Below are 24395 nucleotides of genomic sequence, written 5' to 3' on the forward strand. Positions count from 1 at the left end.
CATATTTTCTCTACACTAGAAGAAGCTATAAATTTTCATAAAAAGTTCCATGTCAATGCTAATACTTTACAAAAGCGCTTTAAAATAACTAAGGAACAAGCTAGACAAATAATAAAACAATGTCAAAATTGTGTGACCTTTTTACCACAAGTTAATCTTGGAGTCAATCCTAGAGGATTGATACCTAACCATATTTGGCAGATGGACGTCACACACTTGCCAGAATTTGGAAAATTAAAATATTTGCATGTTACAGTTGATACTTCTTCTGGATTTTTGATGGGCTCCCTTCATGCCGGAGAAAAAACTAAAGATGTTATAGCTCATTGCTTACAAAATTTTGCCACTGTGGGTGGTCCAAAACAGTTAAAAACAGATAATGCCCCTGGTTATACTTCTACCTCTTTTAAACAATTTTGCTCAACATTTGGTATTACTCATATAACAGGAATCCCATACAATCCACAGGGACAAGGCATAGTTGAAAGAGCTCATCAAACTATTAAAATGTACTTATTAAAGCAAAAAGAAGGAATTGGGAAGGGGCATATATTCCCCAAAGATAAACTTAAAATAACCCTTTTTACTCTAAACTTTTTAAATTTGGATTCATCAGGACTTAGTGCTGCGGAAAGGCATATGTGTCCAAAAAATGTGCATAAGCCCAAGGTACTTTGGAAGGATATTCTAACAGGACAATGGAAAGGTCCTGACCCAGTAATTGTCTGGATTCGGGGGTCTGTTTGTGTGTTTCCACAGGGAGAACAGCAGCCAATTTGGATTCCAGAGAGATTAACCAAGGTCCTGACCCAGTGATTGTCTGGAGTCGGGGGTCTGTTTATGTGTTTCCACAGGGAGAACAGCAGCCGATTTGGATTCCAGAAAGATTAACTAAAGCGATTTCTACAGACCAAAAAGAAGATGATTTGGCTCAAATCCATAACAACTGATATCCAAAACTCCAGTTTGGCTATTCTTACATCTGCAACAGAACCAGGATGCTTTTTTCAATATCTATTTTATTATTGCCCTTTGCCATATCATGAAGTTCTATTTTGTTTTTTGAGCTCATACAGACCTAGGTTAATGTTTTGCTGATCAGTTCTATTTTTTGACTATAGAGTTTTTAAACATTGCAATGGAGATTTCACCTGTAAAAAGTTATAAGGCCTTTACTATAATGTTATGTGTTGTATGTATTATATTATGTGTGCACACTTGTGTTTTGTGTTATATGTTTGAATGTATGTATGTCCATATATCATACATGATGAGCGCTCATGATAAAATGGATCCAAATATTTTTTTTTCATGTGATTTATATGGTTTAATTTAAATTGGGTAAACAACTGTTGAGGATTGTTTTAATATGTAAACAAAAAAGAAGGTTAACAGATCTGTTTGTTTACTTTCACCTTTCCTTTTCATTATACTTAATAATTCTCTTAAAGATAATGTAAATTGTTAAGAAAATTGTTTTCTTTTAGTGCCTTCTGTAATGTTACATAATTTTGTCTTTAGCCATTATTTCCAGAATTCCTATCTTCATCCCAGTGCCGGTGAAGACAATGTAAATTGTTAAGAAAATTGTTTTCTTTTAGTGCCTTCTGTAATGTTACATAATTTTTTCTTTAGCCATTATTGCCAGAATTCCTATCTTCATCCCAGTGCTGGTGAAGTCGAAGATAAAACCAATCTACAGCTTCTACAATAGCCATCACTGAACTGCTTGCAGAACTTGCCTGCACACATTGTGAGCTCACCTGTATGCATTGTGAACTATCTGTTGGTGCAGCGACTTGTGGTAGTGTTGGGGTATTTTTGCTGATGATGTCATTGGTGGTACATTTTTCCAAAAGGAGCCATCAATTGGCTTGGTGTATCTTCCTCCCTTCTGCTTGTCATGATCGTCCAGCTAAAATTTGGGGGCCAACAGAGGTGAGGCAAAGAACCTCACCCCCCCGCTGGTACAAAGACCTCTCCACAGGTGTGGCTGTATACTGGACCGGTAGTCAGTGACAGGTAAGATCCAATTGCAATGGTACCAACATAAGGACCATATGTACTATTGGACAACCTAAGGCAGGCACGGTCCCTAAGCCACATGCTTGTTGTTTAAACAGAGAGGGGGAGATGTTGAGAGCCACAGCCGAAGGGGCCCCAGCAAACTTCCAGCTGCCGGCTGATGATTGGCTCACAGCGGCCCCAGCAACATCTAGCTGATTGGCTCCTTGGCCCCAGCAACATCTAGCTGATTGGCTCCTCTGCGGTGATGCTCATTGGGCTGTTTCCCTGCCCTTTCAGACCACGGAGCTGCTCATTGGGGGACTTTTTGGCTCCGCCCACGTGACCCAGCCAATCGGCCTCAAGAGCAGGAGGATTGTGGGAGGTGGAGAGAAGCTTCTGGGGGAGAGAGAGGCTTGTGAAAAGCCGGTGGTGGCAGTTGAGGCTCTGAGGGTTTTTCCTGAGAGGCTGTTTTGTTTGGCGTGTGTGGTTCTAAAAATAAAGTTAGTTTCTTTTGACAAGTGGCTCCTGATTGTGCCCAGCCAGACTGCGGCAAAGTCATACATTTGGCTTATTTTCACTTAGGCTTTCAGTATTACCTCACTGCTTTACTTCCTACTCAACCTGGAAGAGTACTGAAGTTCATTTCCAACAATTTACCTACTCCCTCATAACTCCATTCATTCACTATTACTACATATTATATATCATACTAATTACTTTATGAGCATTTTATCATTTCAGTAAACCCTATGAAATAATTACCATCATCCATTTAAGAGATGGGGTAGACGAGACTCAAGTTAAACAAGTAGACTGTGATTGAGAAGAGATTCAAACCCTGGCCCATCTAACTTCAGTCTACATTCAAGGATACTTAAAATTCAGAAATTTTTACTGGGTTCCTAACACCTATGTGACAGGAATTACTATCCAAATACAAAACAAAATGTTTATACCAGAAGGTTCCTTCATGCCCCTTCTCAGTCAGTCCCCAACCATCATCTCTAGAGGCAATGATCCCTCTGATATTTTTTCATCATAGATGAGTTTTAAATATTCTAAAGTATTATCTAAATGGGAACACAGAGTATGTTCTCTTTTAGGTAAGTGTGTTTTTGAACTTCACCTACATTGTGGTATATATTACTAGTCTGTTTCTTTCAACTTCTCAGTAGTATCCCATTGAATCATGCTTCTTATTGATGGACAATTGGATTGTTTCCAGGTTTTGGTGATTATGAACAAGAGCTTTTATGAATATATGTTTTCATTTCTCTCCAGTAAGTATCTAAAAGGGGAAGGTTTGAGTCACAGGGAGCTACATGCTTTGTTTTATAAGCAATTGCCAGATCTTTTCCAAAGTGGTTGCACCATTTTACATTCTCAGCAAAAATGTATGAGTTCTCGTTGCTCCATTTTCTTTGTTTTTTAAATTTTAGCCAGTTCACTGTAGTATATATGATAATTAAAAACTGATCACTTTCAAGTTGAATCCATTTGTAAGATCATATAGCACAAGAATAACTTGAGAGGCCAAGTATGGTGGCACACACCTATAATCCCAGCAGAGTGAAGCAGAGCTAGGAGTAGAGCCTGGACAACTTAGCAAGATGTTATCTCAACATAAAAAAAATAAAAAGGGCACCTCTGAGTTCAATCTCCAGTACTGACAAGAATAAATAAGTAAATAAATAATTGAAGTTACATAAAATATAGGGAAATATTAAGAGAAATTATAATGTTATGAATTTTTACATAACTTTATATTTTCTAGAAGTCACATTATTGAAACCATAATTATGCTGTCAAATATTAGCACTGTTACTTGGGAAACTAGTGTCAAAATAATAACTTATCTTTCTGTTCATCTCTTACTACTTAATAACATCAAAAATTTATGGCTCACTTAATGCATAATTTAGATCAATGACATGAACTAACAGACATCTGTTAAAAAGAACACCATTAGTCTCCCTTTAAAATTTAATTCCTATTTTTTACATTGAAAGAATTGTCACCCTTCTCAACATAATTTGTATTAGAATTGAATATAATGTCTTTTAATTAAGGTCTGGGCAATCAGAATAGTCCCAATGTTAAAATAAAAACAAAAACCTTAGTACAATTTCATATTCTGAAAAAGTTAGAAAAACAGCTCAACTGTTCTAGAAATAAGAATAAGTCACTGGTGAATATTTTAGGACCATTTTCAATGGAGTATGCTTATGTAATCAAAGCTATTATAGAAGTCAGCAGGTGACTATCCAAATTAGTAAACTGCCATCTGCTGATAACAAAGAAATAGTAACACACACCACTAGTAGTGCTTGAGTAGGTAAAAAGCTTCATGGCCAGATTTCCTCATTTTATGCAGTTACCAGTCCATGCCAAGAGCAGCCAATCCCTACACAGCTATTTTTAAAAAAATTTTCTTCTACATAAATGCCAACAGTGAGACAAAGTTTTTAGAAACACCTCCAGATTAGTCATACCTTACAATGATAAACTTTAATAAGTAACTGAAATTAATGCATCCTTCCACCCAAAAGTAAATATCTAACTGCAATTTAAACGCAGATATAACATCTGTAGTGCCACTCCACAAAGCACCAACTTGTTTTTCTTACGTTTTTCAAAATGCCTTCATTAATTTACAAAGTACATTTTTTTAAATCCAACACACAATTATCATATACTTTCCATGCTATGCACAGTCTCAGACAAGGACAGCAGGCACAGCCAATAGTCACACACTGTACAAATGCTCCTCACTAATAAGCATGCTGCAGGGCAATCTTAAACTATACATGTTATGCAAATGAACTGTTTTCTTCATTTTGGTCTGTCATTTATTTCATGTTCTAGGTACCAGTTTGACCCATAGTGACTACAAAAGTTATGCATGTTAGTAATGCTGAAAACAAAGGATAATACCTAAGTAAAAGCTTGCTGTATAAACTGAGGCACATTCCAAGAAACAGGGAAAAGCATAAGAAACCAGGGTTAATGAGGGTTTAGTAGAACTCCTCTGACACTATAAAGAGCATCTTAAATTACACTGTAGATTAGGAAGATTGTCTAATTATGACTGGGAGCAAGAAAAAATTATGGACAGGGATGTGGTATACATTTGATAGACAGAATTACACATTTTTCCTTTCTATTGCTTGTGTATAATAGCATTTAAAAAAATCCATCCCATTTAGTTTGTACTGAAAAACCATCTATGAATATCTATTATAAGTGTCTTATCATTTAATTATCTTTATAATATAAAAAGTGAAAACTATTTTATGCCACCAGTTGAAACATAAAAGACAGACAAAAAAAAGAAAGAATGAAAAACCTATGGCTCAAAGGGTTCATACAAAGAACACCTCAGCTAAAATGTTTTATCTTTTTTGTTGCTGTTGTTGTTGCAACCTTTTCTTATGCCTACATTTTCTAAAGAATTAATGGGGGAAAACACAGCCTTTCCTGAATATATCATACAAAATAAATACACAGAACCATACAGGTACACATCTCAGTAGATTATTAGTAAAAGGTTGATAAAACTAAAAATCAGAGTCCTTGCTGATAGCCCACTACAAAAGTCAAGGTACACATACTTTTTTAGGGGCCAGTCTCTGCAATAAGGAACCAATTACTTTCTAATCCTCTTATCCTCCCAAACATTCTATCACTTCCTCTCTAAGACCACTAACCAAAATTAAACATCTAAGCTAAAGCAGTACATAAAGAACATAACTGTTCCCTTCTCTAAGTTTCATGGGAGGCAGAAGGATGGCAGGAAGAGAGAGAGAGATGTAAGGAACTAGCTTTTCCCTTTCAGGCTTTACGATTAAAACCGGGGTTTTTACAAAACCATTCACTGCACCATAATAAAACAATCCCAGAGTTTCTTTTAGAAAATCATCTCATTATGAGTCCAAGAACCCAACCACAGACTTTTATACTTGAAACCTCTCTCTTTATTGGCCAACTATGTGGTTTAAACTAAAATTATCTCTAAAGTCCTTTCAGCAAGAAAAAAGAAAACAATCATAATTCTATCAAAACATTAACTATTTACTATACTAGTATAACCCTAATATAGTAAAGAGTCAGATGGCTTTTAGATCAAATAGGTCTGGTTTCCAATCACAGGTAACCATTTTACCTTGTGCAAACTGTACATTGCCTCTAAACTTTCTGAACTTCAGTTCTTAAATGCCTAACACTGTTCTCACAGGATTACTATGATAATTAATTGCTGAATGAAATTGAAAGCTCTGAGGGACAGCTATAGAGTAGTCATATAAATGGTGTTACCATACCATAATGATTAATATTGGCAGTTACACAATTCTGTCCACTTACATATCATAACTCAAAGTCAGGCAATATAACACTGAAGATGTCAAAGCCTTCTAGGATGATACTCATAAGTTACTGAAAACAATTTACCCTTTTCCCCTCCAGAACTGACACCATATTCTAATTGAATTTAAGGAAAAGACCATTTTTCCCCCTTCACTTTTTGTAAGAAAAGGAATGCACTCAACAGTTCTAAACATAAAGGATACTCTTGGAGTGCCCCCTACAACAAACATTAATACTGAAAAGGTAGAGCACTCACCTAGCATGTGCAAGGCACTGGGTTCGATCCTCAGCACCACATAAAAATAAAGATATTCTGTCCAACTACAACTAAAAAATATTTAAAAAACAAGAATTAAGCAGGAGGGTCATGATTTATAAAAGAAAAAAGTTCAAGTAATAATTTTGTCCATATCAATGCAGCAGAGAAACCCTCTGCATGGTAATATTTGTACATCTTTCAAGACATAAAAGCTTTTTTTTTTTAAGTCATATAATTCAAGTGAGATCAGGAAATTCAAATTAGCCAAGTAAATTTCAAAAGCACTAGCAAATTAAAACAAATTTGGAGCGTATTTAAATCAAGTACAGAATAATATGTGCTTGAGAATATCTACATAGATATACATGTGAGATTTTATGCACAAAATATGCCTCTAGAATACTCAAAAACTCCAAACAATAGTCACTCTGCAGGAGCTGGGTGGCTGGGGTCAAGAAGTAGACAGACATGAGATTTGGTATTCATTAAATACCTATTAGTACCGATTGACATTTTTTTCCCCTTTTGTGATACTGAGATTGAACCTGGGGCACTCTACCATTAAGTTTCATCCCCAACCCTTTTCATTTTTCTATTGTGAGATCTGGTCTCCCTAAATTGCCCAAGCTGGCCTCAAACTTGTGATCCTCAGGCCCTAGCCTCCCAAGTCACTGGGATTTAGAGGTGTGCACCTCCATATCTGGCACAGATTCATTTTTATGTGGATGGGAATGTACTATGACAGAAGCAAGGGTACACACACAAAAAGAAATAAAGAAAGAAGCAGAAAGCAGTTGAACCTGATTCTTACATACAGAGTTAAAAACAAAAAGCAAAGCAAACAAGATGTCCCCATCAAATGTAAAAAAAATTTTATGGAGCGCTAAAAACATAGTAATATGCCCAAGATAATGCTTCCTCTTCACTGCTTCATCTCCATATCAAAAATCAGTAAGTAAAACACAAGTCTAAATACTAAGCATATTTGTCCACAGTTACTTCACACCCATAAAATGGGAGAAATGTAGTTACTGCTACATATAAGGATTTTTCTGCAAGACACACAAAGTTTACACCAATTCTATTCAACAAGCACTGAAATGCTCAGTGTTATGACATATTTGTATTAGGTTTTCAACACATAGCTGTAATCACATCGGCACAGACACAAATTTGTGCTTTCTTTTTTTAATATTTTACTTTCTAGTTATAGGTGGATGAAGGATCGAACCCAGTGCCTCACGTGTGGTAGGCCAGTGCTCTACCTCTGAGCCACAATCCCAGCGCCCCCTGTGCTTTCTTGTATTTACTTTTGCACTGCCGCTTAAGGGAAATCTACTATCTCATTCTTTGTTTCTAAAAATGTACCACAACGTCAGTTGATGAGTCATGGGTCACACTCCAAATTCTTATGTACCAAAGAAAGCAAGGCACAAGTTTTACACACAATTGTAAAGGCTGTCTAATAAAGATAAGTTATAAATTAAGAGTTTTTTATGAGGTGACATAGATGAGTTTTTTTAAGATGAGAAGCTTCAAAATAAAATTGAGAATTCCATAAGAATTGACAAAACAATTTTCCCTCTTCTAATAACTAGTAGTGTTTTGTTTCTGTTAATTCAGAACATAGAATATAAAACCCCACTGAAATACTAACATATACAAACTCAGGTCTTTACAGACTAAACTCCCAGCATCATGAAAAGGCAAATTAACTGAGGAATGATTTCTCCAGATGCCTTGCTTCTCCTCTTAATTCCTTTCTACTATTGCTATTTAGCCATTTCACTGAGAGGGAAGAAGGGTACAAAGGGAAGGAACAAGGTGGCTGGGGTCAAGAGGGAGATATGACATTGTTGGGGCTTATGGTGTGATTCAGTATAACACTTGCCAGGCAGGTACAAGGTCCTGGGTTTGATTACCAGCATTGCATTCTTTTTTAGCAGTATTGGCTAAAAGTTTTCCTGGTGAAGACAAACTAATAGCTGAAGGGAAATCTGGAAACCAGCTCTACTATCACTAGCATGACCATTCAGATCCAACATGTTCAGATCTAACCATGTCACCTTATTTTCCTAAGATTTATTATCCTTTTCATTAATGTGTTTACCTGCTTATGTTTATAATAAATAACACATGCTCCTGCTCCCCCAGCACATAAACTCTATAGCAGGGTTCCTATTTACATTACTCAATGCTATATTTTCATTAAAGTCTGGCACATAATATGTATTCAATAAATATCCAGTCAAGGAAAAAAGCTTTCTTAGCTATCCTAGGATCTGCACAAACACCAAATCTGTTTTCAATTACAACTATTTTTTTTTTTTGGCGGTGCTGGGAATTGAACCACAACTACTCTTAACCTATAATAATAAATTTTACCCAATCTTGCTGTAAGTCTTTTTATACTTAAGTTTTATCATGCTGTATGAATAAACAATTTAAGAACTATTTTCTAGTCTATTTAATTGTCCTCCAGCACAAACTGATTATTTCAGGTGAACCCAAACCATAGAAAAAGAAAATTCAGACTTTATCATATTCAGGAGGCCAAAATTATAATGGAAACTTTTAAGAGGTAAATATTTCACAGCAAAAGTTAATACAATAAACACTAGTTAAAAGTTTGACTGTGATTGGCACTCTGATTTTACCATATGTATTAGTACATTTTTATTACTATAAGAAAAATTCTAAAGAAGGCTAACTTTGTGAAGAAAAACGTTTACTTTACTTTGCTCCCAGTTCTGCAGATTCAAAATGTGGCACTGGCATTGGTTTGGCTCTGGTGAGGACCACATGTAGGATGGCAGGAGCACATGTGAAAGGGAGAGTCACATCTTGAAATAGGAAGCCAGAGAGGCCATTCAAGGGTCATGCTCAGGCTTTTATGACAACTGGCTGTTTAGAGGAGACTAACATTCCCTTCAAAGGCTTGCCTCCCAGCTGACCTAAGGACCTTCCATTTGGCCCCACCTTTTAAAGTTCCCACCACATTAGGGAACAAGTTCTAAACACCCGAACCCTTGGACAATATACTCAAAACAAGATTAAAACCAAAGAAGTAGGGATGGAGAGGGGAAGTTTTAGGGATTGATATTGGCCAAATTATACTGTTATATTGTGCATTGTGTGTATGTACAAATATGTAACAATAATTCCCATCAGTATGTACAACTCTAATGCACCAATAAAAAACATGGGGAAAAAAGATGGGTTTGGTGGGGGGGGGAAGCCTACAGAACCATACTTCTGTATTAAAAAGACAAATAATGGATTTAGGTACCTCTTTAAATGAGGTACCTAAAATAATCAAATTCATAAAAACAGAAAGTAGAAGAGTGATTATTAGGGGCTGGGAGAGGAGAAAACAAAGTTATTTAATGGTAGTTTCAGATTTACAAGAGGAAAGTTTTGGAGATCTGTTTCATGATAACATGAATATACTTAGCAAATGGTTAGGATGGTAAATTGCATGTGTTTTTTAACCACAAGAAAAGAAAAAAATGAAGCAATATGCTATTTTTTCTGTTAAATTTCCATAATTTTTGCAGAATTCTCTTAATTTGAACCAATGAAAGTTTAGCATCTGAATGAGAAGTGTTAAGTACAAAATATTTCACCAGATTTCAAGTACTCAATACAGAAAGAAGTCAAATCTCATTAATAGTTTTATTTTGATATGTAAACACATTTTAAACATACTGCTTTGAATACATTTGAATACTTTACATTTTTTAAAAATCTGCTATGCATTAAGAACAATAACTGAAGAGAAATGTGAGGTCAATGAAATTGTGTTTGCTTCATTAGATTAATATTGGAGCACACTTATAGGTGGATGTGATAAAGTGAGCAGGGAGAGATTAAATATAGAATAACAGAGTTAATCCATGAAGCCTCTCCTGAAAGAGACATGAAGGATGGAACTGAGAGCATTAGGAAGAGTTAGCCTTCCAGAGATCTGAGACTTCGGTCCAGTTGGTGAGATAAGAAGGAAAGGGACTGAACTGTTAGAGAAATCATAGACCATCTCAATTTTCTCCATGAAATGATCAGATTATTTGCAGACTATAGAAGAGGTGGGGGTTAGACAAAAACTTGTGGATAAAATAAAGGTTTGGAATAATCCACGAGTGATGAAGAACAAAATCTTCATTAGAACCAAAAAAGCTGCATACATGATCAGGCCCTGCTTCTCTGGCCTCTGCGATTCTTCCAGCTCTCCTCTACCCCAACATGCCATCCACCTCCAACTGCATCTTCTAGAGAGGGTTCACCTGTGTAACACTATTCATCCACATAGTCCCTCAAAGACAACTTCCTAAAGGAGGTTTCAGTGATATTCAGCTCACCAGAAATATCATTTCCCTTTATATCCCAACAACACACTACGCCAGCACTGTCCCAGAAACATGCAAACCACACATGTAATTTTACATGTTCTACTGACCATATTGTTTAAAAAAATAAGTGAGCAAATTCCTTTTAATACTCTAATCTGATATACCTAAAATATTATCACTAAGGTGTGATCATTAAATTTATTAATGAGATATAATTTATGACTTTTTGTTTCTAAGTCTTCAAAATTTGATGTATATTTTACAATTACTGTATTTCTCAATGCAGACTGGCTGCATTTCAAAAGCTCAACAGTCACATGTATCTAGTGACTATAATACTGGACAGCATAACCCATAGTATTTCTTCAAAGCATTCATCACAGTTTATAACTGTGTGACCTCTATCTATTATTTAATGAAAGCGTGTCTCAGGTCACTGTGGAAGCACTTCATAGGTACCAAATTGAGTGAGGGGAATGGAGAGGAGTTAGAGTGACAAATTCCTGCATGGAGAAAAACCAAAGCTGGGGTGGAAGCAGGGATAATCTGAACAACGGTGTTACCTGGCAGGTAAAGCACAAATTCAAGAGATGCAAAAGTGCCAGTAAAAATATATTCCAGCTGCAAAACTGCAAGTCTAATGGATATTCATGCAACAGGGAAAGGGAGATGCAGTGGAATAAAGAAATCTGCAAACTATCTCTGTGAGAAGGGCACTGTACTATAATAAGTGTGGGAATAAGAGAGCTGAAAGACTCCATAGAAGACTATGATCAGAGAACAGGATATAGAACTTTAAGAACATGTTTCTAATGTGAAAAACTTGAGGAAATAACAAACTACCAAATGAATGTTAAAACACAGTGGAAATGAAGATCATAAGAGTTGAAGAGCCAAGTAATTGGAAATCATGGATCTCAATAGAATTGCTTTGAATGTTAACTCCTCCACTGAATGAATGTCTTTTAAGAATTTAAATTTTTGCCCTTGGAAAAACTGTCATGTGTGTTCCACACAGCTCAATACTGATCAGATGATATATGCTTAGGTATTGAATGAATATAGTTAAATTGAAAAAAATCAAAGTTCAAGCATTAAAATCATGTAGAAGAAAAGTATTCTCAAGATGAAAGGAGGATTTAAGTGAAAGGCTCCAATTTGTTTAGTAATTGCATGGTTTAAGATTCTGATAAAGAATTAAATTTCAAATTTAACTGAAGATTGGCAGCCAAAATCCAGGCAAATATTTTCCAGATTTACTTTACTTTTATTTATAAAACAAATAGCCAACAGAGCCTTTGAAACCTTGATTATAGCCAAGTACAACTTATTTTACCTAAGACATGGATTTTTAATTTTGGGGCACTTTGTTATTTAGAAGAACTCTAAGATTACTCTTTCAATAAAGAAAAACAGAAACTTCATTTGTTTTACACATGAAGACAACTTGCTTTTTAAATAGATATACAATGGTTGTTTTCTAGAATATTATTTGTCTATTACCTATTTTCTGCATTTGTCTCTATTTCTCGTTTCTCCTATCCAGCCTAATATTGGGGAAAAAACAAAATTTTCCCTCACATAATTTCTCCACTAAGAAATATTAACTGCCAGAAGTAAAAGTCCTAAATCTCCAGGCTGTGAGATTAAATTATGCTTAAGCCCTATCTGCCCACAATATTTCTATTCAACTATCCTTATCAAGACTTCAGAGACTCTGACCTGGAGTTCTGTAAAATCAAGAGGACAAATGTAATACCTCTGAACAATGCCATATCCTTATATAAAGGTCTGTTTCTCCTTACCACACCCCATAACTATGGTTGTAAAATGTGAGGGGGAAATGATGGTGGTAGTGGGGAATTATGCAAATAATTGCAGCACCTGGCACTAAAATAGTTGAATCTTAAAAGCCATCAATCATGTATAATTCTTGCATCTTAAGTGTCCTGGCTGGATCAATTCTCTCTTGTTTTCCCTCTGACCAGGGATTATTCCAAAGATTTGGAAAAGGTCTGTGGGCCAAGACAGATCAAAGCCAATGGATCTAATTCATTTATGCATACATTAGTATTTATTTTTCTAAGCATTTGAGAATGCTGCAGTGAGCAAAACAGAATCTCTGCTCTGGGAAGAACATATTTTAAAAATAGAATCTAGGATACTTGCTTATTTGAAATCATTACTAACTGAGCTGATGGGGTAGCTCAGTAGCAGAACAATTAATTGCCTAGTACCCATGAGAACCTAGGTGCCATCCCCAGCACCTCAAAATACAAAACAACTAGGGGATCATTTATTATTATAATATATAGCATGAGTATTTGCTTTTTTAAAAATCCCTCTTAATAACATCTCAGGTTAACAGCCCCCCCCCTTTTTTTTTAAACCAAAAACACTTACATGACTGCAGATTTTTGTGTTTTGTTATGAGGAAAAAAAACATACGATAGTTAGGCTAAAGTGATTTTTTCTGTAAAACTTTCAGGCCCTCTTAACAGGGTCAATTTAGGCCCATCCAAGATGTGTATGTTTTACTTCTCAGCCAACACTGCTTTCTAAACAGAGTAAAATCTATGAAATGAGACCTATGATTCTTCTAGAAACTTCATGGGGTTTGGATACAGGAAGATAGCTCTGGCCTGGAAAGCAGAGGGTGAAGTAAATAAATCTGCATAACAAACTGTTTGGGTTTTGGTGGGGGCAATCAGAAAGGAGAGAAGGATAAGAGAACAGAGCAAAACAGATTATAAAAGCCTAGAGTTCTCCTTTGATAGTAGCCAAAACACATTTTGAGGCTAGAGATGCCTGATGTTCAATGTCAACACTACAGCCATTGCTACACTATAAACTCCAACACCCCTTCTCCCAAAATCTCACTGTCTTCTCCCAAATCTTTCAAAAAGCTCCACCACTTCACACACTCCCACAAAGGCTTTATGGAAATTCTTTTTCCTTTTCTATTCTTTCCTAGCTCCTCTCAGATACATCCATCCAACAACTGTATAACAGACATCTCAACCATCTGTTTAGCACCCCATTGGGTGGGTCCCAAGCCAGAATTTATTTACCTTCTCTTACCTTGCCTTCAATTGTTTTTAACCGTCCTTCTCACAGCCTCCAACAATCCAGTAGCTCACTAATGCCATCATCACTAAAGGAACAACTAATATTTATTGAGCAGTTGGAATGTACCAAGTATTGTGCCAAGGTTATTAAGTGCATAATTTCACTTGATCCTCAAACCCTACTAAACAGGTACTATGATCATTTCCTAAATGTTAGGAAGTCAAAACTCAGCTGGGATAGTAATTCTAAGGGTAAATGATGAAATTAGAATTTGACCTCTGTTCTGACTCCACAGCCAGCTAAACCAGAATATGCCTGTGCCCCAAGGCAAAAAACCTAGGAATCATCTTTTTCTCATTAATCCTTTCTAGTCACTTACAGAGTCTAGTCTCCTAAATGCCACATCATCTCTTTTTATCAATGCCTTCTCATGGAATGAGAACTAAGTCCTTACTACCTACCAAGTACTATTAAGTAATACATATTTTTCCCCAACTTTCACTCCCCAAACCCTAAGAGAAGAAGAACCTAAGGAAGGAAGTAGTTAACCGGAGACTGACAGAGCCTGATTCAAATCTGGATAATATGAATTGAAAATTTTGAGCACTTATCACCTACATTGTGACAATTTCCTTTGTCTTTACCTCCCATCTGGACCCTCATCATCCTTCAGACTGCTACAGATATCTTTTTGGAATACAAATGTTGTCATGACATTCTCCTGCTTAAAACTGGTGCTCTATATCACTGACCAGATAAAGTCCAAATTTCTTAATATGGTACACAAAATCTTTCAGTTTTCTGCTCAGGACAGCTTAATAAATAAATATTTGAGTGCCTAGTGCAGGCAAGGCAAAGTGCTAAGTGCTTTGAAATGAATAACACACCAGCTCCTGAATCCTACTTCAACCACAAACATTGTATTCTCCAGCTGGACTACCCATATGCAGATCTCATAATCCAACATGCCAAAGATATATGTGTTTAGAATATATATGGCAAAGTCCAACACCAATTTTGAAAAGTGCCTATGTGAGGCCTCTCTAACAAACTCCAGGCAAAAAGATTCTTAAGTTGCCACAGCACTTTGTTCAAATTACTGTCAGGTAAATTAATTAGTAGAACAAAGGTATGGATCAGCTTCCATAAGAGACTGAGCAACTCTGAGTAAGAACTGACCTCTGCCATTAATGCCTGGCATGCATTAGGCACTTTATGAATAGCTAAATGAATAAACAACGAAAATTTCAAATTTAATGAAAAGAGCAGAAGAACAAGGCACAAATTAAGAAGTTAACACACAAGTACGCTGAATTAAAAGCAATGTTATTCTACTGTGGTTCGAACTTGGCCTACATTCTACCCCTATGGGAAAACTCACACATGTGGTTCTTGAACAAGCTTAAAAGGCACAACTTTGTTATTCCTGGCTCAACAAAGCTTTGACAGGCCAAACAGGATACTAGATCCCTCCCCTCTTCTTTCTTTACCTGCCAAAGTCCTTTTTCCAGAGGAGTATGAGGGTGGAAATCAAATTTATCAAAGTAGATAGAATTGATCTCAGATCCAACTTCATCAGTGTTGTGTCACAATACATGCAAGAGAAAAATCAAAATCTGTCTTGACAACAGGGCCAATTTCCAAGTAAGTACTGTTGCTACAAGAATGGGAAATTCTTAAAGTGAAGGCAATTAATAAACCGGAGCTTACAAATGTTTCTCCTGCACTGCCACAGCTTTTCACCCACCTTCGTTTTTTCATTTCTGTGATTTTAAAAAGAAAATTCTATACGATGAAGCCCATGCACGAGTGTACTTCAGTATCTGCCAGATACAAATATCTGGATCACAACCTTTAATGTAAACTGAAATACTACAAGAAACACTATATAAGTCAAAACTTATCTAAAACGTGGCATAAAGCTTTGAAAAGCTAGTGGGGTGGGGGGGGGGGGTGTTTCCTAAGCGATGCTTTGTATGCAACTGCTTCCAAATCAAGATCCGTATTTTCAAATTACACCCTGGAAGATGTCAAATCTGTCTTCCATTCTCTCCAGCCTAAAGGGAAAGGTGACAATTCACAGGCAACAGGCTGGGGCGAGAGAATGATCTCTCCCCATACCCTCACACAAGAACAAAATCCAGCGGAAGGGTGGCTAATGCCACTCATTCTCGACAATGCACACACAAAAAAAAATTTTTAAAACTCATCCACTCCTCTACCCTTCCTTAAAAAGCAAACGACGCAAAGATCTGCACCACGGTGGCCGCAACCACCACATGCTAACAGCTGGGGGCCGCCCGCCTACCACGCGCCTACCCCGCGGCGATACCAGGCACAGGGCACCATCTCTGCCAGCCCCGCTCCCGCTCCCGGCTCCACGCTGTCCCCGCAGCCCGAGTTAGCGAGGGAAGCGGCGGAGGTCGGCGGCTCCGGGGCGGGCCGCGGCGCCGCTCCGGCCGCCTCCCGGGGCGCGGCGCAGCCCCACACCCCGCCGACGCCCGCACCTGAGGCGGCAGCCCGGAGCCGGCGAGAGGGCGCGGAGCGAGGCAGCCAGGGCAAAGTTACTCACTGGGAAAGCGCGGCTGCCTGGGGCTTACACCGGCTTCCAGCGCCGTAGCCCAGGGCCAGCTCCCGCTCTCCGCGGCCCGCTGAGGGAGAGCCAGGAGCCAGCTGGGCTCCTCTCTGCCGGGACTCGCCGCCGCCGCTGCCGCCGCTGCCGCTGCCGCCGCGGATTTCCTGGCAAGAAGAAAACTCTGGCCAAGACTTCACTTCTCAACCGCCCCTGCTGCCTTCCCGGGGGCAAGCGCCAGGGCCCAGCAGCCCAACCCGACACGCACCTGGGCCAATCGGTCGCGGCGCGGGGCGGGAGTGGGCGGGCCAGAGAGTAGTTCCACCTATCCCAGAGCTCAGGGGGCGGGTTAGAACGGGTCGTCACTCCCAGGTTAGAGTGAACCCACTCCGCCTCTCGTCGCCCGCCCTCCCCCACCCGCTCTGGGCTGTCCCCGCCGCTCGCCTGATTCCCCTGCAGAAGACGCTGGAGAAATATCTGCGCGCACCCCCGACCGCGGCTAGAAGAGTCGAACATCTGGGGAGGGAGGGAACGTCTAGGGCTACTCGAGTAGGGGGTGGGGCGGGGGTGGAAAACAAGTGGTGCAAGAAAGCAGAAATGTAGGTGTGTTGGGCGAGAGGACAGCTGGGGGACTGGCTGGGGTCTGGAGGGTGCAGGGGAGTGAGAAGGACTGATCTGCGAGGAAGAGCACCTGAAGGAACAGAGAGAGGAGATATGAAGTAAGAAGGGTGGAGAGTATGTCTGGTGGTGAAAGGCGGGGGCTGGGGCACCTGGGAACAAAGGTGAGCGGGAGGTTCCGCCAGTGAGGAGGTTTAAACAGCCCAAAGGGTGAAAGAAAAGGGAAGGTAGTAGCGGGGAAGGACGTACTCCAAAGGAAGAGTGGATCCTAGGGGAGAAGGTTGACGAGGAGTTTCCTCACTCGTCCTCAAGAAAAAAAGGCAAACGCTTGTTCTTTGATCTAGTTGAAGTGTGCAGCTGTAAAGAAACCCAGTGAGATAAATACCGTCCTACACCGTAGTATTGTTATTAAATTCATCTCTACGCAAATTAGCCCCCTCCTTTTTCTAGGCGGATTAACTATAGTCTAAGCCTGCAGTCCCACGCAAGGCCCGTGAAGACTGGGGTCCGGGAAGGGCTAGTCTAGTAGCAACTCAGAGAGAGGCCCGACTGCCGCCCTAAGAAGGAAGGTGATTTGGGACGGTAGGTGAGACCCGCCCCCTTTGCCACCACGTGGGTAAGGTTCCAAAGGCAGAGCTCAGATTCCCATAGGCCTGTTTGGGCCTCGGGGTAAGGCCGGTGCCCGACCCCGAGCGGGTGCCCTAACAGCGGGAGCGCCAGGTGAGCGACTCTGCCGCGCGCCTTCCTCCTTCCGAAGGCGGGGCCCTGGGGGCGGAGCCTCTACGCCACGCCCAGTGGCTGGGTGCCGGCGCGCCGCTGCGGCTCCTCCCCACTCCTTGCGTCCTGGGCTCCTTCCGTCCGTCCTTTCTTCCTTCCTGCTTCGCCTCACGTTTCGCGATATGGGGCAGAGCCTCCGTTCCGCCAGCACCACCTGAGGATCCCGGAAACCGCACCAGCGATGGAAGAGGACCAGGAGCTGGAGAGGTAACGGCCGAGGAGGCGGGCGGAGCGGGGCGGGCGGGCCTCGCTCGGCGAGGGAAGCGGGTGGCTGAGGGGCACGCGGCCCGGCCCGGGCCCAGCCATCGCGGCCAGGCCTGGCGACACAATATTTCCGGGCGCTGAAAAGAGGAAAAGAGAGCAGAGCGGGGTCCGATTGGGAAGAGGGGGAAGAGATGTGGATATATTTACGTAAAAACGTCCCGTGTAGTAGCTATCAGGGGGGACGCCCCATTGGGAGACCAAAGTTACGTCCCAAACCGCCCTCCCCTATTGGTGTAAAGTCAGCCGCCAGGCCGCGGTTCCCGAGTGATCGAGCCGCGGTGTTGAGTCAGGCCTGAGTCCCCGTAACTACCGCTCACGTTCCTTTCTGTGCAGACTGCTTATAAAGACTCCCTAAATGCTGAGTTCTTTTTCTCTCTACTGCTAGATCTATATTACACCTTCCACTTCCTAGTTTCCTTAACCTCTTGCTAATGGAAGCCATAGTGGAGCTTGCACATTGATAATCTGCCGTTTTTATTTTTATACTAAAGCAGTCTGTTTTTCTAGCTTTTCAATTCCTTTTCATCTTCTGCGGGGCCCACCCTATTCTAATCCTATACCTCTCCTAGCTACCAAAACCTTTTTCTGTTTCTTCTTCCTCTTCTTCTTCTGCACCCTATTCTAATCCTATACCTCTCGTGGCTACCAAAACCTTTTTCTGTTTCTTCTTCTTCTTCTTTTTTTTTTTTTTTTTTTTTGGCAAAGCTTTAAGTTTTTGTGTTTTTCTGAGAAAACTCTCCTTGTGATCAGTGTGTATGATCAGATGGAGTAGAGAGAAACTGGAGGCAATAAGTTAAATATTTACGGATAGAAGTGGAAGCAGGAAAATGAGAAAGTTCTATGTAATTGTAGTAGTTTAATGTGTTGCAATTGCAGTATAGTATGGAAAAACGCTAGTCGCAAAACAGTATTCGGAATGATCTCATTTTTATAAAAAATATGTGTGTAGAAAAATATCTGGATTGAAGACCTCAATGGCTGAAGGCGAGAGGAAGACAGCCTTGGAAATGGTCCAGGCTGCTGGAACAGATAGACACTGTGTGACTTTTGTATTGCACGAGGAAGACCATACCCTAGGAAATTCTCTGCGTTATATGATCATGAAGAATCCGGAAGTGGAGTTTTGTGGTTACACTACGACCCATCCTTCTGAGAGCAAAATTAATTTGCGCATTCAGACTCGAGGTGCTCTTCCAGCTGTAGAGCCATTTCAACGAGGTCTGAATGAGCTCATGAATGTCTGCCAACATGTGCTTGACAAGTTTGAGGCCAGCATAAAGGACTATAAGGATCAAAAAGCAAGCAGAAATGAATCCACATTCTAGTCCCTTATTCAGGATACAAGGAGGACTATCCTCTAGGAAATTCTCTTCATGATTGTGCAGAATCCAGAATTAGAAGTTTGTGGTTATAGCATGCTTTATCCTTCAGGTGTGGGATACAGCTGTTGGAATCCCTACAAGAACCTGTGTATTCACCTAATAAATTCCCTCTTTTATTTAAACTAATTCGACTGGTTTCTCTTCCTTACAGCCAAATGATCCTCAAGAATGACCCACACACACCTTTCTTAATTGAACCAACAATGAAAGTGAGAAAACTGAGAAAATCAGGGCCCTAGACAAGGATTTTGATCATAAGAATTAAAAGGAATATTCATTCCTGCCTGGTTGGGGTGGTTAGGGAAGGGTGGTAGGTGCAGTAGAACATGACCCAGTAGACTAGTTGGTTTATAAAAGGAGGAAAGAAGATTGGAAAGGGAACTTGGCTTCTTACTAGATTTGTAAGTGATAAGAATTGCATTCTTTGGTTGGTAGGTTGAGTAAAAGTGGGGAATTTGAGGGAATTGTGAGAATTCTGGTTTTGCATAAGAGTTTAGTTGGTATCAAGTTCCATCTTTATAGTATTTATAGGATAGATACCAATTTACTTCTTGATTTGCAGGACAATAATAAAATATTTAGTCATGACCTGAGTAAGCCAAGATATTTTGATTGTTTTACAGGATAAAACTGGGATGACCAATAGGTGTGTAAGTATAGCCCAGGGTCACATAGAAGACACACTGTTGGAATAAAAATAAGGGTGAGGAGAAGGAAAATTCTATGTTGGGTGGAAGTGGCTTTTTTGGAAAACTTGAAATATTAATCATATCACATCTAAGAGCCATCATATCTACCTCTTCAACTTGTGTCTCATAACTATCCTACCCAACTTGCCTCTCAATTCACCCTACATATCTGTCAAGCCTTAAACCCAAGGATTTCCTCACCCTTCAGAGCCCTGTGCTTTGGATTTTGATGCTGCCGTTCTCTCTTATTGGAACAGTTCCACCATACTCTAAGCCAAAATTTGATTATTGTCAGCCTCCCCAGCCTACTTTGGGAACTTCTGTGTGCTTTTGTTAACACTTTGTCTTTCCTAATCTTTATCAGTTTACTTGGTAAAACACTGGATGAGTCTATGTAAGTACTTATGGTAGGTAACCTTTCAGTCAATCACATTGACCTCTTCTGGACTGCCACAGAGTCTACATTTCCTACACTGAGCCCATTTCTAAAGATTTCTATATTTACTGAGTACCTGGTTTGTACAAGGCCTTGAGAATAGACTAGTGGATGAGGCACAAAGGTTCCTGTTCTCATAGAGCATGCATTATAAGGACAACATTAAAGAAATAAAGTTGTATTTTTGTTAAAGAAACAAATATAGGGTCAAGATAAAAACACGAGAGTAATCTACTTTAGGTACAGAAGTCAAGGAAGGTCTCCCCAGGGTTATAGAAAGAGAAGGAGTTAGCTGTGCACTGTAGAGAGAAAATGCATTCCAGAGGAATAATGTATGAAGGTCCTGAAGTAGAAAATTGGTTTGAGGAATTAAGGTATTGGAAAAAGATTTGCTCGTGGGCTAGGGTTGTGACTTATTGGCAGAGTGCTTGCCTAGCATGTATGAGGCACTGGGTTTGATTCTTAGCACCACATAAAAATAAATGACCATTGACAAACTTAAAAATATTAAAAAAAAAACAACAAGATTTGCACATCTGTAACATAGTAGGCAAGGAAGAGAAGGACCTGTCCTTTTGATTCAGAGGGAGGAAGAGCTAGCATGGTAAGGAGGTTGAATTTTAAGTACAGTAGGAATGACATCTTGATTACTTTAATTACATACAACTAGGAGAATGTATTATAGGGAAGCCAGAATAAAGCCAGAGAGACAAACTAAAGAGTTGAAGTGGCCTGGGAAGTGATAAGCTAATAATGAGAAAAAGGGTGGATTTGAGATGATATTTTGTAACTGAATTGGTGGACCTCGGGAATTGGGTCTGGAAGGTGAGGAAACAGAAAGATGATTCCTGTCTATGTTTGTGGTATAATTAATAAAATGGGGGAACTTAAGTGGGATGAAAGGTAGAAAAGTTCCACTTTGAACATTGTAGGCAGCATATATGAGTTATCTAAGCTGGAGATAAACTTGAGTCTTCACCATAAAGAGATGTAAATCTTCAAAAAATCTGAGAGTAGCAAAGAAGTGAGAGCAAGACCAAGCCCTAGGTAACCTCAGTATTAAATTGTGACTAAACAAAGAGTTGATTGGTGAGATAGCAGGAAAGTCTGCCAAAAGTCGAGTTGTGAAAGCCAAGACTTTCAAAACAGGAGAGTGATACTGAATGAGTCAGAGAAGCACCAAGAAATGTCATTTGGAGTTGGCACGTAGGTTACAGGGCTGAGAGTAGCATTAGTTTGGTAGTAGCATTTAGTGTCTAAAAGGGTAAAAGTGGGCTGGGGACATGACTTAATGGTAGAGCACTTATCTGGTATGTGCAAAAAAGTAAACGTTAACACTCACTATGTAGAGAAATGGCTTAGTTTGAGTTTTCCAATAAGTACACAAGGCATTCGAGAAGTCTGTTTAAGTGAGAGTAGGGATGAGGAAAGATCAAAGTCATGGGACAAATATAGAAAATATTCTCTTAGGGTGACAGAGATTCCAGAAACCCAGGGTCAGTGTAAGGGAATTAACATCTGCAGATGTAAGGAAGCCCAAAAGGGGTAGTGGAGAAGGAACAAAAAGTTTTTTGCCTATGGGTAGACTTATAAGCATAGTAAGTAGGATTATTTACATGGAGTTTAATACTGAATCCAAGAACTGTCAGGAGATGAAAACAAAGTTCAATTAGTGGACATAGAGGTATAGAAAGATGACAGTAGGCTGAAGTAATTAGCACACATGGGAAATGGACCCGCTGGTGACCACCACCACATCTCATTACTTCATTGTGCATAAAGAGTTTATTATCATTAGTCATGTGACATGCAATCTTGAATCTGTTTAGGTTAACCATAACAAGTTCATTTAAAACACATTCAGAAGGCAGATGGGAGAAAATAGAAACTGAGTGCAGGGTAGATAGGATAACCAAGAGAGGCCCAGACCCATGGAAGGGATCATTGCATAAAGTCTGTAGGGACCAGGGAAAGACTAAGTTGGTCTAAGACAGGGTGAGAAAGGTTGACATGAAACATTTATTTATACAAACAAAAAAATCACTTGATCAGTATCTGATTTGCCTTCTAATAGCATTTCACTTGAAATAGGCTGATGTATTATTAATAATTCAAGATCAGAAATTCTGACCAACTAAAGTACTATGCCTTTTAAAAAGCCAATTATTAAATAATGATTGCATACCAAAGGCTTTTAATATATAATAATTCTGAGTACTTGCTTAGCACTTTCTATTTTCAGAGTACTTTACAAATTAGTTATTTATAAACTACACATAGCTGTAACATCTAAGTGTTCTAGTTAATTGGCATCGTGCACAGGCTAATGCAAAATCTCTTAGAGAAGAAAAGGTGTCTATTTAAAAAGTGGATCTATTGCCAGACTCAGTGGTGCACACCTGTAATCGCAGTGGCTTGGGAGGCTGAGGCAGAGGATTTCGAGTTCAAAGCCAGCCTCAGCAAAAGCAAGGAGCTAAACAACTCAGTGAGACACTTTAAATAAAATACCAAAAATAGGGCTGGGGATGTGGCTCAGTGGTCATGTGCCCCTGAGTTCAATCCTCGGAACACCTCCCCCCCACCAAAAAAGTGATCTGTTCAGTACTGACCCAGAGTATCTTGTTTCAAGAAATATGAAAGCATGTCAAGTTCATGACCCACAATTCCCCACCCTTCTTTTCCTTTCTTTTAAGCGTAAAAAGATTATATTCTTCGGCTCACTAGACAAAGTAATTTTGGTTAGCATCATTTAGATTGAGATAATCTTTGTAAGTAACACCCTTCAAACCAGGCTTCTAGAAAGTTTGCCCAAATCTTCTATTTCTATTCTGCTTTCAAGGACCTATAAAAATTAAATCTAGCGTTTTTCTGCTCAAATTTTTACTGTTAGTTTTCCTTTTGCTACTTGAAATGCTTTAACTTCTACTGGAACAATTACTATGTTGGTCTTTTTTTTCTTTCTTTCAGTAATGAAGTTCCTCCCAAATTTACATTATTATTTATAGTAAGTATATGCCTAATAGTAGCACAGTCCTGAGATATGGTGGAAATAAAAGAATATAAGTATAATGTAATCTGTCCTAAAAAATCTTATGTGATTTTGGACAGGGCATGAAAAAAAAATAGATTGTATTTATAGTGGTGAGTAGTAAATGCTGAACATAGAATGGAATGTGTGAGAAACACTGTTGAGGCAGTGATTATTTAATGAGCACCCATTCTGTCAGCCACTGTGCTAGACACTGAGGGTAGCAAACAAAACAGGCATCATCTGCCTTCTGGAAACTCATGGGATATTGAAGTTGATGGATTGGTAAAGTAAATATCCAGAATAATTGGGTTTCCTCTTTTTTAAAAATTTTTTTTAGATATTGATGGACCTTTATTTTATTCATTTATCTATATGTGGTGCTGAGAATCAAACCCAGTGCCTCACACATGCTAGGCAAGTGCTCTACCACTGAGCCACAACTCCAGCCCCTAGGTTTCCTCTTTTTCAGTGTAAAGGACCCATTACAATTCTTGAGCTAGGAAATGCCATAAAGTTTTATTTTTTTGTCTCATACCCGTGTGCAGAATGGATAAATGAAAGGGAATACTGGGAGATG

General features: G+C 39.3%; 3 protein-coding genes across 6 annotated transcripts in view; 2 read left to right on the forward strand and 1 right to left on the reverse strand.

Annotated features, from left to right (window-relative positions):
• Lnx2 (ligand of numb-protein X 2) overlaps positions 1–16814 on the reverse strand; it is a 77958-nt gene extending 61144 nt beyond the window's left edge. Inside the window, exons 1-2 of one of the 4 annotated variants that reach the window (XM_046454064.2) lie at positions 16622–16812; positions 15540–15619 (exon numbers count right to left, since the gene is read on the reverse strand). The gene's annotated coding sequence lies outside the window, so the exon portion shown is untranslated. Of the gene's footprint in view, positions 1–15539; positions 15620–16556 lie in introns of all 4 variants that reach the window. The other 3 variants (XM_046454068.2, XM_046454066.2, XM_046454063.2) reach the window with 3 other exon arrangements.
• Positions 16815–18088: 1274 nt separating this feature from the next.
• LOC124099086 (protein POLR1D) overlaps positions 18089–24395 on the forward strand; it is a 41262-nt gene continuing 34955 nt past the window's right edge. Inside the window, exon 1 of the mRNA XM_046454070.2 lies at positions 18089–18223. Coding sequence (XP_046310026.1) covers positions 18198–18223 — 26 coding nt within the window. The 5' untranslated portion in view covers positions 18089–18197. The remainder of the gene's footprint in view (positions 18224–24395) is intronic.
• Positions 18090–19788, forward strand: Polr1d (RNA polymerase I and III subunit D). Its single transcript, XM_046454069.2, has 2 exons — positions 18090–18223; positions 19230–19788. The coding sequence occupies exons 1-2, from the start codon at positions 18198–18200 to the stop codon at positions 19603–19605; spliced, it is 402 nt and encodes a 133-aa protein (XP_046310025.1). The 5' UTR covers positions 18090–18197; the 3' UTR covers positions 19606–19788.

The sequence above is a fragment of the Marmota monax genome, unplaced genomic scaffold (assembly GCF_021218885.2).
Source record: "Marmota monax isolate L192 unplaced genomic scaffold, Marmota_monax_Labrador192_F-V1.1 WCK01_AAM20220418_F8-fsc00011, whole genome shotgun sequence".
In the NCBI taxonomy this organism is placed as follows: Eukaryota; Metazoa; Chordata; class Mammalia; order Rodentia; family Sciuridae; genus Marmota; species Marmota monax.

Bases quoted from the DNA above. Each gene is read 5' to 3' on its own strand.
- Polr1d (XM_046454069.2), top strand. From the start codon at position 18,198: ATGGAAGAGGACCAGGAGCTGGAGAG. The intron at 18,224-19,229 runs GTAACGGCCGAG...ATATGTGTGTAG, and splicing joins GAGGACCAGGAGCTGGAGAG to AAAAATATCTGGATTGAAGA.